Here is a 12,693-nt window from a genome sequence, read left to right on the forward strand (position 1 = left end):
ACTTGATTGGATAAAGTGATTCAGCAGGTTGTGCTGTGTAATTCTCAGGAGCATGGCTGTTGTTAGTGAAACCTGCCTATAATGATTTTCATTTACCTCGAACTATTGTGTTTCAGGCAAGAAATACTTTTCAAGATAAGAAAGTGATCGTTCATTCCCCATGGTTTTGTTACTGCTGCATAGTGCCTGAGAAATGCTCTGCTTTTCAGTGGAAGCAGGTTTATGCTGTAAACAATGGTGAAAGCCTTCAGAAGCAATTGATGGTGAGTGCCCTTACGTGTTTAAGATGTAAGATCAGGCAGCTACCTCACAGCATGAAGTGTTAATAATTGAAGATCAAAGCTGGTGGTTTGAGGGCAGGCTGTGATTTCAGATCCCTGCCTTGGTACAGGCTTCATGGTGAATTCCTCAGGAGATTGTCCATGAATGTAAGTGTTGCACACACTCCACAATCTCATGGTTTTGAATTAAGATGTACTTCCAAGGACTGATAGCCCTTGTAGTATAAAAGGATGATTGTATGGTGAAGGTAAGTGTGAAGCTGATGCACCATCAATAACTCACTCTGAGACGTAAGGCAAGATATCGGCTTTTATTGACTGAAGAAGGAACCAGCAGTGAGTGACCGTCATACTACATCCTGGAGAATGAGGCAGAGGATCAGACCTCGATTGCCTTTATACAGGGCCTGTGGGAGGAGCCACAGGAGCAGTCAGAAGGGGGCGTGTCCAGACAGGCATATAGTTCACCACATTCACCCCCCCTTTGTTTAAAAGAGTCCTCATGTGGCGAAGTTTCTTACAGGTCAAGTCTAGCAGGTGGTCAAATCTGTTGCTGTGACCTACGTAGCACCGGCTGTGATTGCACCGATGCCGGCAACATTGGTGATTGCACAGGAGATGGAGGTTGTGCTGGTTCCAGCTCATGCATGTGCGAGGCACCTGGTATATAAGTGTCATGAGGAGTCCATGTAGGGCCTGGTGAGCACGGTGTCACCTCGGGTACAGGGTTCATAGTTACCGGAGAGTGTTCAGGGTAGTGGTCTGCTGCACCTGCGGGCACCAGGTCACAGACAGAGACCGTGTCCTCCCGCCCATCAGGTAAGACCACGTAGGCATACTGGGGGTTCGCATGCAGAAGGTGAACCCTCTCGACCAGCGGGGAGTATTTATTGCTCCTCACATGTTTCCGGAGCAGCACTGGCCCCGGGGACATCAGCCAAACTGGTAGAGCGGTCCCAGTGACAGACTTCCTGGGAAAAGAGAATAGGAGTTCGTGAGGGGGGGGTGGAGCCACCATCCGACCACCTGAGCCCTCCAAGGGCTTGTGCTTGGCTCAATGATCCCCTCCCTGAGCAGCCGCTGCACCTCTGACTGAATGAAGGCCCTGTTCCCCGCACTGTACCTCCTACTTTTAGTTGCCACAGGTTTACAGTCGGGGTCAGGTTGGCGAACTGCGGCGGGGGAGGGACCTTGAGAGTAGAGAGACTGCAAGTGGTGTCGGTAGCGCAGCTGTCGTGCTGGATGGGATGTGTGTGTCGCTCTGTGTGTGTGGTCAGTGGTGATGAAGTCCCACAGAACTGAGGATTGCGGACAGTGAGTGGTGGGAGGGGCCCGTCATATGCCATAGCCACACTTTCGAGGTGGCTCTGGAAGTCCAGCCTCAATAGCACAGGTGTGCACAGATTAGCATGACCAGTAGCGCAAAGTTCCAATATTCTGTGCCCTGCACCACCAATGTCGCTACACAACCCACCCGGATGTCTGTGGAATGCGACCCAGAAGCCGAATGGATCTTCTGACTTACTGGCCGTGTTGCGAGTCCGCAGCGTTGCACTGTGTCTGGGTGAATAAAACTCTTAGTGCTGCCCGTGTCAAACAGGCATCTAGTCCTGTGCCCCTCCACCCGGATGTCCATCATGGACCTTGCAAGCTGGTGTGGGGCGCTTTGGTCGAGGGTTACAGTGGCCAGAGTTGAATCGCCGTCGGGGTACCCGGTAAGCATCGGTGGGTCGGGGGCGGGGCATGCTGACGCTGACAAAGATGGCCGCCCACATCCGGGGTACCCGGTAAGCATCGGAGGGTCGGGGGCGGGGCATGCTGACGCCGACAAAGATGGCCGCCCACATCCGGGCATGCAAGATGGCGGCCCCCACGTCTCACCCGCAGCACTGCACTCCGCTCGCAGTTTAGACTTACAGACCTTGGCGAAATGGCCCCGCTTTCTGCAGCTGGAGCAGGTCGCTTCTCGCGCTGGACAGCATTTTTGGGGGTGCTTTTTGAGGTCACAGAAATAACAAAGCACAGGCTTCTGACGGGCCACCGCCGTGGTCGGGTTCGGGGAGCTTGTGGAATCGCGACTGGCAGCGGCGACTTCGCTTGCGGGAGCTGGCGGTGGTGGGGTCTGAGGCGTCCACGGAACCGGCGGGGAATTGCGCGAATGGACAGCGTCGGCGTAGTGCAGAGCAGCTTCCATCTCGATCGCCGAGCGTAAGGTAAGATCGGAGTGTTCCAGCAGTTGCTGGCGCATGTACACTGACGTCAGTTCGGTCACAAAGGCATCTCTTACTAGCAGCTCTGCATGTTGTTCCGCCGTGAGCGTCTTGCAGTCACAAGCTCGGACGAGTGTCTGTAGTGCTCGGAGAAACTCGGCGCTTGATTCTCCAGGCCGCTGTCGCCGGGTAGCTAAACAATGTCTTGCATAGATGGTGTTCACCGGTCGCAGGTACTGTCTTTTGAGGGTGTCCAGTGCCCCTTCGTAGGTCGGCAGGTCCCAGATAATGGAATAAACTTTTGGGGTGACCCTCGAGAGTAGAATTCTGTACATAACAGCAGGGTCAGTCGCACGAAGCTCCGACAAGTATGATTGGAAGCATGCAAGCCAGTGTTCAAAAGCAAGAGCTGCTTCAGGGTCTTGAGGGTCCAAATCCAACTTTTCCGGACGTAAAACGGTTTCCATGTTTTAAAACTTTCAGTCAATAAAATTGATGCACCATCAATAACTCACTCTGAGACGTAAGGCGAGATATCGGCTTTTATTGACTGACGAAGGAACCAGCGGAAGGAACCAGAAGGAACTACATCCTGGAGAATGAGGCAGAGGATCAGACCTCGATCGCCTTTATACAGGGGCCTGTGGGAGGAGCCACAGGAGCAGACAGAAGGGGGCGTGTCCAGACAGGCACATAGTTCACCATAGAAGCCCTGCATGAGAAGCTTTTGCACTTCCCTGAAAGTTCACAACTCTTTCACAAAAGTTCATATGCTGTTTTTTGAGATGTTCTCTGCAGTAGAAAAGAATTCCTATTTTTGAGCAAAGATCATCAGTGATTTTTCTAATTCTGTGAATTATTGAAAGTTAAGCCAGATAGAAGGTCAACTGACCCATCTTATGGAGAGAGAGCTGCAGAGAGTTCTAAACTTAGACTACTCCATCGTGGGCACTGGCCTCTGTACAATCCAGGACATCTTCAAGGAGTGAAGTGGTATCCATCATTAAGGACCCCATCACCCAGGACATGCGCTCTTCTCATTATGACCATCAGGAAGGAGGTACAAGAGCCGGAATTCAATAATTCAGAAATAGCATCTTCCCCTCTGCCATCTGATTTCAGAATGGGCATTGAACCCTTGAACACTACCTCACTACTTTCTTATTTCTATTTTTATTTTTACATAGCTTATATAATTTAACTATTTAATCTATATATACTTACTGTAATTCTCATTTCTTTCTCTGTTATGCATTGCATTGCATTGCTGCTGCAAAGCCAACACACTTCACAACATATAGCAGTGATATTAAATGTGGTTCTGATTCTGATTCACCTGTTGTTACCTAGAATGCTATGAAGGCTTAAAACTCCAGATTTAGTTGGCACTTGCTCTTCTCTAACAATTGTTTGCTTGCCCACCTTGTCAGACATACTTCTCTTAAGTACTTAAGCTATACACCTCTCTTGGAGTTGGTCAACTTCAAATAAAACCCAACAAATAGTCAGGACATTTAGTATTAAATTAAATTGCCAAAATCAGTTAAATAGGGAGGGGTATGTGAGGATGGCGTGTTTGATTTCCTTCTGTCAGGATTCAATGCATGGCTAACATATTAAGTTAATTAAATTAATACAACTACTGCTATCAAACTAGAATTGCACAAGGACTTCCTACTCTGCATCTTTCCAGTGTGCACGTGTCACATCACTCATAGTACAATGACATTCTAACTGCCGAGTTGTACTTCATGCTAACAATCTGACCTCATGATTCTCAAACAAACTAGAAGCAACTGAAACTTTTAAAAGGAGTCAAAAAAAGACCCTCTGAACCATTTCTCAGTCAATATGGCAGGATTGGTATTGTTTTTCATATAGCAGAAGATGCATTGGAACCACAAGAGACGCAGAAGCCATCTTGCTATTACTGCATTCTGTATCAAAAATACGCTCTGCAAGCCATTAATGTATATTGGCATAGGTATTTGCACAACTTCAAAGTAAAATGTTGATGTTAAAATCAACCTAATACGGGTACAGCAAGGGTTCCCGACCTGGGCTTCATGGACACTTTGGTTAAAGGTGAGGGTTCATGGCATAAAAATGGTTGACAATCACTGACTTAGAGCAAATTCTAAAGTCAAGCTCTCTAATTAGATCTCAAAAGCATCGCGACACACAGAACTCATTTCGATGGTGAGATTTTTAACGAGTCTAGTTGCTCTGTGGCTAAATTAATAAAATGGTTTCATATACCCTTAGGTTTCATACAACCTTGTAACATGCCTCAGATTATAAAAGCACCAATAATTTGTCATTCTTTGTCATTGTTATGAGAGGGGGGCCTCCTACAGCTTCGGATATAGCAGTTCGTTGGAGCAGGAGATTAGGCATGGCATTTGTTGTGTTTAATAGAGACTTCCTGTCAATGTACTGTAAGGGATGCCTGACTGGACATCTCCATAGCTACCATGCACTCAAAAACAGGCCTCAGGTTCTTTACCAACCTGTTCAACTTCCATTGTTCCATGGCAGCATTCCAGTCCGTGTCCCATCATTGGAGTATCCAGTCAATTGGTATCAATTCAAGTTTAATTGTAATTTAACCATACATGAATACAGGCAAACGAGACAGCTATACTACAGGGTCAAGGTGCAAAACGCAGTGCCAACAGTTATACACAGTAAGCACATTCAAGATCACAATCACATGTGTGATGCCCTGGTTCATATTTTTGCTGTTGTGCTGTATGTATTTCATTTTGGCATTTCTGTGAGAGCAGTCTGTTATGTTTTCATGCTGTTTGAGTTACTTTTGTAGATGAGATGATGAGAAATGTGCCCCATCCAGTTAGGATGGTCGGATTAAGGAGAGGTTTCATTGGTGAGGGACACTATGGTTGGGCTTAGAGCTATTGTTTGAGAGGAGGTGAAGACAGAAGATACTGCGGAGAACCGCCCATAGCATACGATCCGGTGGGAGACCCGTTTGTTCGCGATTTGAGCGACGTTTGGAAGGTGGTGTGTGTTTTCACGTTGACAGAGGGCCCAGAGCATGAGTGACAGAGAAGTTCAAGATGAGCTCCAACTTGTGCACATTCAACTGTTCAATTGAAAAGGGCTCTTTTCTTTTTGTTATCCTTTGCTAACCCTTTAGTTAAGGTTATAATTCCTTTAATCATATGCAATATACTGTCTGTTATTTGGTGGCATTAATTTGTAACAGGAGAAAATGACACATCATCCACACAAACTGGGGTTTGGGGTGGGTTGAGCACGTTTCAATCTCACAAGTTTGGCAAGGTTGGAGGTTGTCTTCCCTAGACTTACACAGCCAAGGAAATCAGGGTGTTTCACGTGATATGAGTCCAGGGGCCCACCATGTTTCTGTCACAGGAAGAGTGTTGTTTGCTTTATTACTTATCCTTTTTAGGCTGTCTATGAAGATCAAACCCTTTAATCAAACCCTGATTTCATGTCAGCAGCTGCCGGATCTTGGAATGGCCCACTGGGCAATTTCATATTGAAAACGACCCAATGAAACCTGACATTAATTTCTGCGGCAAACACAAGAAAGTCCGCAAATACTGGAAATCCAAAGCAACACACACAAAATGCTGGAGGAACACAGTAGGCCAGGCAGCATCTATGGAAAAAAAGTACAGTCGATATTTTAAGCTGAAGCCCTTCAGTGGGACTCAGCAACCATTTGCAGCATTCAGATGCAGCCTGGCTTGCTGAGTCCCTCCAGCATTTTATGTACATTGTTATTCATTTCTGTGAACATTTTAATGAAGACCTTGACCTTTATGTGATTTTTACCAAAAGTGGGGACATGCAACATTACTTGAAGCCACTAGTATTTGTGAAGTAACCTCCAACCCATTATCTCCAGATAAAAAGTGTATCAAAAAGTCCCTTTTCTACAATTGACGTGCTTAGAAGTTGGCCGTCATTTGTGGAGGTGACTTCCTCAGCTCCTGGTGGACATTGTTTGTGGGTATGACATTTACAGTGTCACAAGAGGCCCAATGCCTGGGTTGGACCTGGACTGTTGTAGTTGGAGAAAGTAAGAAAGTGGAGATGTAGACCAGACAACAGGGTCTCAGGGTTTATCAGTTGGTAGAGGGATCAGAGTGATGGATGACATCCTGGATTAAAGGTTAGGCACTGAGGTTGACATTTGGAACATGCAGCTAGGATTGCTTGTCAGTGTATGAGATTGGTGGTTTAGAGGCTATGAATGGTGGTTATGATCAGAAATGGGATCAAGTGTTGATGGTTAGTATTTCCTGTAAGTGGTTGGGGTATTGTCGGATGAGGCTGCTGGGAGAGCACTGGGTCAGCAGATTGGAATGAGGCTTTGATCTTGGTGACTGTTATAAGGATGAAGATAGTAGTCCAAAGAGGAGCAAGTACCATAATTGAGGTCTAGCTGAGTTATAACCCCAGCATTGGTCAGAGAACTGAAAGGCAAGCTAAAGAAGTTTGCATGGGAACAGTGAAAACCCAATTTTGTGATTTGAACTACATATAGATGAATTTCATACTGGATGCACTGAGCATACCCAGGAATGCATTCATCTGTCAGTCACATAAAAGAATTGGAACAAAAACAGACTCAATAGGCTGAACGGCTTAATCCTGCTCCTATGTCTTATGGTCAAAAATGTGAATTTTGCACAATTCTATACTATATCCAAATTTTTTACAAAGATATTGTAACATGTAATGCAATTTCTAAACAATATTATTATCATCTGCATTTTAGTAATTCAAAGATCATCTTGATAATCTACTTGGGTAGAAAGGATATTGTTTTTGAGCTTGATTGGTGAAAAGGATTGTTTCCAGATTAATAAGTAATTTATTTGTTACAATGTTAATGCCAGCTATTTTCATTGGCTCAATAAGCCACATCCAGTAATTTTTCATTTGCTATGTTGCACAGTCCCTCAATAACTTCACCATTATTATGGAGGAGCTGAAAGAATGTTATGAATAAAGTATGTTGCATACAACATTTCAATAAAAGATATTATACTTTTCACAGCAGAGTCATTATTAGCAATGCACGGTTTCTGTACTTAAAACACTGATCTCTGTTCTGAGCCTCTGGGCTGCTGCCAATCAAAAAACTTGGGCCAGCAGCATCAGCATACGAATCATGCAATATTAATATCAATCTGTCCTCCAGAAAAGTTACCATCCAAATACTACAATTGGAGTTTCTTCGTTAGCTCTCTCCAAACTGATCTTTTTAAAACAAAATATTTAATTCTATTCACAATTCCTTAACTAATTAAGATAATTGAGACATTCAAGCATAAGACAATGGCATCATCTGAACAAGAGTAAACTTTATCACCAATGTATACCCACAACTGCCTTGATATTCAAAGTCATTCATATCATTAAAACCTCCACTAGTGAACAGTGGCAGTGAAGGTGGAAACATTGGGATGCTCTTCATTGACTACAGCTCAGCAGTCAACAGTATTATCCTTTTGAGACTAATCAATAAGCTCCAAGACAGAGGCCTTGATACCTCCTTGTGCAACTGGTTCATCGATTTCCTCACTTGCAGACTCTAGTCAGTATGGGTTGGCAACATTTCCTCCCCAGTCACCATCTGCATAGGGGCATTTCCAAAGACGAGTGTTCCACGTATTTTATACTTACGACTGTGCGGTGAAGTATAACTCCATTACCATATTTAAGTTTGCTGACCACACTACTGTTAATTGTCCAAATCAGTGCTGGTGACGAGTTGACACATAGGAAGGAGATTGAAAATTTTGTTGAATGGTGAGCGGAAAAGCCCATTAAAAAGTGGTGGATACAGCCCAGTCCATCACAGGAGTACCACGTCTACAAGGAGTGCTGTTGCAAGAAAGCAGCCTCGGCTGTTAAGGACCCCCACCATCCAGGTCATGCTCTCTTCTTGCTGCTGCCATCGGGAAGGAGCTACAGGAGCCTTAGGACCCACCCAATCTGGTTCAAGAACAGTTATTACCCTTCAACCATCTGGCTTCTGAGCCAGAGTGGATAACTTCACTCACCTTATCACTGAACTGATCACTGAACACAACCTATGGACTCACTTTCAAGGGGTCTACAACTCATGTTCTCAGTGTTATCTATTTACCTATTTATCTATCTGTCCTTTTTTTTGGTATTTGCACATAGTCTTCTTTTACACATAGGTTGCTTGTCAGTCTTTGTTTTTTTATTTATTCATTTACAGGATGTGGGCACCGGCAGCTAAGCCAGCATTTATTGCCCATTCCTAGTTGCCCTTGAGAAGGTGGTGATGAGCTGCCTTCCTGAACCGCTGCAGTCCCTGAGGTGTAGGTACACCCACAGTGCTGTTAGGGAGGGAATTCCATGAGTTTGGCCCAGTGACAATGAAGGAACGGTGATATGTTTCCAAGTCAGGATGGTGAGTGACTTGGAGGGGATTTCCAAGTGGTGGTGTTCCCAGGTATCTGTTGTTTTTGTCCTTCTAGATGATAATGGTCGTGGGTCTGGAAGGTGCTGCCTTAGGAACTTTGGTGTGTCATTGCAGTCATCTTGTAGATAGTACTCACTGCTGCAACTGTTCTTCGATGGTGGAGGGATTGGAAGGGGTACTAATCAGGTGGGCTACCTTGTACTGGACGGTGTCAAGTGTGTCATTTTTCATTTATTTGCATTGTATCTCTTTGCTCTACTGTGAAAGCCTGTAAGAAAAACAGTCTCAGGGTGGTATATAGTGAAATATGTACTTCAATAATAAATTTACTTTGAACTTTGAACATTATCAATACTCTGAGGAATGGGGAAGTGCATGCAGATTAATCCATAGAGCATTATTCATTGGTGCTACACCACTCATGTAAATAGTGAAATGACGGGGTCAAATCGGAAACTGGGTACCCATTACTGGTTGACTAACTTCCTCAATCACTATTGTTATTCTATCATCAACAAAGTGCTGTATAGTTGTGTTATAGAAAGCTCTCTACTAGCCTGGATGAATCTTGTAGGTTATCACCAATCAGGAGAAGGTATTTGTCACATCTTAACCTATCTGTCAATTTATTGACTGCAAGATATATTCCCCAGCCTATTGTCTCTGCTACCTAGAGGAGCCTGGGCAGAAGGCACACGTGAAATCCATTTCTACCCAGCTTCCTCCAAGCCACACACCATCCTGACTTGAAGTACACTCAATTATCACTTTATTAGGCACACCTGTACAACTGCTCATTAATGCAAATATCTAATCAGTCAATCATGTGGCAGCAGCTCAATGCAAAAAGCATGCAGTGTGGTGGTTCAGTCCAAAGTCTGTGGACTCCGGGTTTTCCGGCGGTTGGACTTAACCAGAAACATCTGAGGCTCATATTGGAACTGGGAATATAAGTGGCCCTGCTTTTGGGTGTGGTTGGGGGTTGTCTTGTCAAGATACTCATGGCACAGGTGGGTGGTGGAAGACTAGAATGGACTCTTGCCATCCTTGGGGCTGTGTTGGAGAACCATGGCTTCTGGGACCCTTGCTGGTAGTAGTTGGAGTGGTCATTGTGGTATGGATTCAGCTGTTTGCTGGGCCAGATGGGTGTCTGTCAGCCACTCTGAGCGAGGTAGGGATCTGGTTGCTTCCGTATCCAGCCAAGGCTGCTGGCTGTAATGGCTACTTGGAGCTACCCTGATGCACAGGTGGAACTGTCTGTTGTTCCTTGGTGTTTGTCTCTTCCTGTCCTTGTCCTCTGTGGGGTAAGTCTGGCTGTTCTGCTGTTGCTTGTGGGGGAGTGTGTCTTGTCTTTGCCTCTGTTGGGTAGGTCAGGCTGTTCTGCTGTTACCTGATGGATGGTCCTGCCCCACCTTGGTGTGGAGTTATAGATGAGTCCTGTCTTGTTGGAGGATAAGTCCTGGCTCCACGTTGATGTACAGTTCCTAGTCTGCCCCTAGCTCTAGCCTTGACCCAAGCCTCAAGACCCCAAGTCCTTAGCCTAGCCTCATCATGTTCTTACCTGGATTGGGGGTCTGAGCCCGAGGCAACACCCAGGCTCTGGATCCTTGTCCAGTCTTGGGCTTGGAGTCCACCCCAGGCTCTATGTTCCCCGTCCCTTGTCCTGGTCCTGCTTCCCCTGCCTAGACTGCATCCCATCCTGTCCTTGGGTTCTGTCTGGTCCTGTTTCCGGGACTCCAGTGTCTGTGTCCTGCAGTTAGGTCCTGATTCAACACCCGACTTATGACATGCAGATCTGGTCAAGAGGTTCATTTGCTGTTCAGATTAAATATCAGAATGGGGAAGAAATATGATCTAAGTGACTTTGACTGTGGAATAATTGTTGATGCCAGATGTGGTGGTTTGACCATCTCAGAAATGACTGATTTCCTGGGATTTTCACACTCAATAGTCTCTAGAGTTTACAGAAAATGGAATGAAAAATATTTTTAAAAATCCAGTGAGTGGAAGTTCTGTGGGTGAAAACACCTTGTTAATGAGAGGGGTCAGAGGAGGATGGCCAGACTGGTTCAGGCTGACAGGAAGACAACATGTTACAACGGTGGTGTGCAGAAGAGCATCTCTGAATACACAATGTGTCAACCTTGAGGTGGATGGGCTACAGAAGCAGAAGACTGTGAACATCCGCTCAGTGACGATTAGTTATCGGAGGTACCTAATAATGTAGCCACTGAGTATATATGATTAGTAATACAATATCCTGCACATAGTTATCTAAAACAGCCAATATTACACAGTAGGTATGGTCAATAAATACTGGACTTGCAAGTGGTGTCCACAACATCAAGAATAGATTCAAAGAGTTATGGAATTATTGTGAGCTGTTTTCATATTGCTGATATTAGATGTTTCATTTTGCAAGTAAGCATTAAAATATTTACCTATTTGGATGTTAGATTAATAATAATGCTGAATACAGATGCTACTATTCACATTTATGAGGCTGATGGCGCAGTGGCATCTGCATCAGACTTTGAGACAAACAGTCCCAGGTTCGAATCTGGCCGGCTCCTTGCACGCTTCCCATCCGTACTGAGTGTCGAGCAAGCAACTTGGCCTTGTAAAAAAAAAACAGACAAATGCTAAAGAAACAGCAAGTTGCCACCTGATGTGCCACAAGGCACGGAAAGGAACAACAATGACAACTATTCACATAGCTGAAGCTTTGCATCATAGAATTGTAAGCATATATTTTCAATTTGCTATCTAAATATAAAATTAATTTTGTTTCTGCTATCTATTTTCATTTAAGACATCCTCATTTGCATAGTATGTTTAATGAGAGGGAGCAAACTGGCAAGAGGGGTTAATATTTATGGTTTCATTATGCTGAAAAATTAGACTTTAAAAAGTGTAAAAATCAGCATTAATCATGTCTTTCAGAACATAAATGTAAATGTATTGGAACTGAACTTCTCACAAAGCTCCAAGTAATAATTACACTGGCATTTAGTATGAGCTTCATTAGAGACAATTTTGAATAACTGAAATGAAGTGCATTTGGACCCTAGAAAAGAGAAAAATTATGATATTTAATCAGTGGAAAGCACAGAAGAAAGTTGCACTTTCTGTGAGAAATCATTCAAAATTAAGTGGGTAATGGTGCCTGATTTTTCACACTGAGTTGCCGTTGTCAGCCAGATGCCAATTTCACAAATGACTAATTCAGTAGCAATTTCAAGTGCTTTATTTAGGGGTGCACTCAGCTTCTTTATAATGAATGATCAACACTTTTTCCTTCAAAGTAATTAAGAATAAGCCTTAATCAGTTCATACGATTTAGCACACTTCTGTTGAATAGAGACCTGGTAATCATTCAGAATTCAGCATTTGTACATTTTAGTTCTTTTTTTTAAAGTATCATTAGGAAGAAACTGATCAAGTTTATTTATGTCAGATAATGTTCATGATATTGATATTTAGCATTTTAATGTTTTCTTTGATACCTCTTCAATTCCCGATGCTTGTTAATGCAAATTTAATTGTATACATCTGCCAAAATGGATCTTTTTAAAATCTCATCTTTCCTCAAGAGGTTTTTCTACTAAAGACAAATTATGGATTGGGGGGGGGATCATCTCTAACAAAATAGATATGGGTGATTGAATACCCAAATACTTGGTTCCTGAAGTTAGGAAGCTTTTTTATTCCAGTGATGACTATGTGACAATTTGAGCTGGCATCA

General features: G+C 44.0%; 1 protein-coding gene across 2 annotated transcripts; it reads right to left on the reverse strand.

Moving 5' to 3' along the window:
• Positions 1 to 296: 296 nt before the first annotated feature.
• On the reverse strand, positions 297 to 10,834 carry LOC132391579 (uncharacterized). Of its 2 annotated transcripts, none has more exons than XM_059964956.1 (2): positions 2,203 to 10,834; positions 297 to 1,248 (listed from the first exon to the last, which is right to left on the reverse strand). In XM_059964956.1, the coding sequence occupies exons 1-2, from the start codon at positions 2,956 to 2,958 to the stop codon at positions 823 to 825; spliced, it is 1,182 nt and encodes a 393-aa protein (XP_059820939.1). In that variant the 5' UTR covers positions 2,959 to 10,834; the 3' UTR covers positions 297 to 822. The 2 variants fall into 2 exon arrangements, with proteins under 2 accessions (XP_059820939.1, XP_059820940.1); XM_059964957.1 differs by having other exon boundaries at positions 297 to 1,252.
• Between the last annotated feature and the right edge of the window lie 1,859 nt (positions 10,835 to 12,693).

Source organism: Hypanus sabinus, chromosome 3 (assembly GCF_030144855.1).
Source record: "Hypanus sabinus isolate sHypSab1 chromosome 3, sHypSab1.hap1, whole genome shotgun sequence".
Taxonomy (NCBI): Eukaryota; Metazoa; Chordata; class Chondrichthyes; order Myliobatiformes; family Dasyatidae; genus Hypanus; species Hypanus sabinus.